This window comes from Poecilia reticulata, linkage group LG15, assembly GCF_000633615.1.
Source record: "Poecilia reticulata strain Guanapo linkage group LG15, Guppy_female_1.0+MT, whole genome shotgun sequence".
Lineage (NCBI taxonomy): Eukaryota > Metazoa > Chordata > Actinopteri > Cyprinodontiformes > Poeciliidae > Poecilia > Poecilia reticulata.
Window position 1 is genome coordinate 23,798,425 of NC_024345.1, and position 1,821 is coordinate 23,800,245.

General features: G+C 40.8%; 1 protein-coding gene across 1 annotated transcript in view; it reads right to left on the bottom strand.

Annotated features, from left to right (window-relative positions):
- Positions 1-1,583, bottom strand: part of unc5b (unc-5 netrin receptor B) — a 31,360-nt gene extending 29,777 nt beyond the window's left edge. The window contains exon 1 of the mRNA XM_008430427.1: positions 1,556-1,583. Coding sequence (XP_008428649.1) covers positions 1,556-1,583 — 28 coding nt within the window. The remainder of the gene's footprint in view (positions 1-1,555) is intronic.
- Between the last annotated feature and the right edge of the window lie 238 nt (positions 1,584-1,821).

Here is a 1,821-nt window from a genome sequence, read left to right on the forward strand (position 1 = left end):
TATATTTACTTTTCCACTGCAGGAACCAAGGCGCAGATATATATATATATATATGTTTTTTTCCACTTCCTACTTTACAAGGTATTATAAGAAACACAACAAAGTTTTACATCTGCAAAGCACAAGAAGAATAAAAAAACATAACAATGTTAGAGACGTTAGATCAGTGATTATGGTCTAGACTGACAGAAAGGCACGACTGTATGTGAAAATAACTGCATGTCAGGATGTGTCAGAGCACTCAACTGTTTTCACTTCGGGTTCTCTGAAAATAATCAGAAAAGCTTTAAAGTTGATAAGTGAATGATTTTCACTCAAAGAGAGTACCCAGGCAATTACATTGCAAGAATTTTGATGATTTCAGGACAGGCTGTGCAAATAACATCTTCCACCCCATTCCTGATTGATTTGTACAGTCCCACAACATATGGCAGGAGAATACAAATACTGTGCATCCTGCACTGAGGGTTGTGCAATGCAGAGCTCCAGAAGAAAATCAAAATGCATTAACGTGTAGTGATTTGCAAAATTAATAATACATTTCCACCTGTTTTGCACATCTAGAAACTGAAAGGTTTTGTCTAATCTTCATGGTAGAGCTGCTCCTTTGTGACTTGCCTTGTAAGAGAGAGTCTTCAGCATATTAAATAATGTTATTACATGTAATAGTGGTAGTCTCGTTCTGTATAAGTTCATATTATACATATATGCATGATTTTCTATGCTCACCCAGCAATTTCAACAATGGTATCAGGGGGAAATGTGACAACGCTACACCTTTATGATTACATCTAACACAATATATTTGCACCCTGCTTTAATTTCTACTTCAGTCCATCAAAGTCAGAAGTCTAAAGCAAAAACTCTTTAGATTTATAGTGGTTGTTGATTTGATCAAATCAACAGACAAGTCATGAGTGGCAAGTTATGGGTACATTTTTGAGCTAGCTATTTCCAACTTTTGTAAATTCTGCTGCCTATGAGCCACCTACTATGTGTCCAACTTCCACAGATAAATAGCTTCACTTGAACAAGTAGAAACCTTGGCTATACTAACAAGAAACACTTGGGAAAACAATCGCAGTTGCTATGTTCAATACTATCGTCCCTCACATTCGACGTCCGTTAAGGGATCTTGGAGTAGTTGCAAAGGGTCAGAACTTTATTTGTGTTTACAATGATTTTTTTTTTTTTATGGGGTGGGACACCATTATGAACGGGGGGCCCTGTCCCCTGTGTCCCCCCCCAGGGTTTCCACCTATGCACGCATCAGTCAAAAAGTAGCAGTTTTCTGTTCATAGTCTGGCCAGAGTCGGCCCTGCTAAATTAAACACAATCAGAGCTGCAAGTAGGTGTAAATGCAAGTGAGCACAAACAACTTGGGCAGTTAACACATCTCAACCCGATGCTTAACAATGCACGTGAACTGCAATCAGCGCGATCCTCCCCTCCTCTCTCCCTTCACTAAGCCGTCGCCTCCACTCTTTCAGACTCTGAAATCTTTGTCAATAACCAATTGTGTTGTCCCCCCATTAAATCCCCCCACGCCCCTCACCCTCGCTCCTTTTCTCTTTGTCCGGCATTGATCGGTCCGTGTTCAAACATCGGCTGAAAACACAGCCTGTCAGTCTTCAGGCATGACGGGCGGGAGAGGAAGAGACTAGATGGGAGGAGAGGTCTGCATGTTCCCACTCTGTGCAGTATGTGTGTGTGTGTGTGTGTGTGTGTTTTCTGAGCCCTGCAGGAGTGCACAGTTTAATTAAAATAAGAACACTTTTGGATAACAGAGGTAGGAGACACAAACAGAAAAACAAGTTCTGC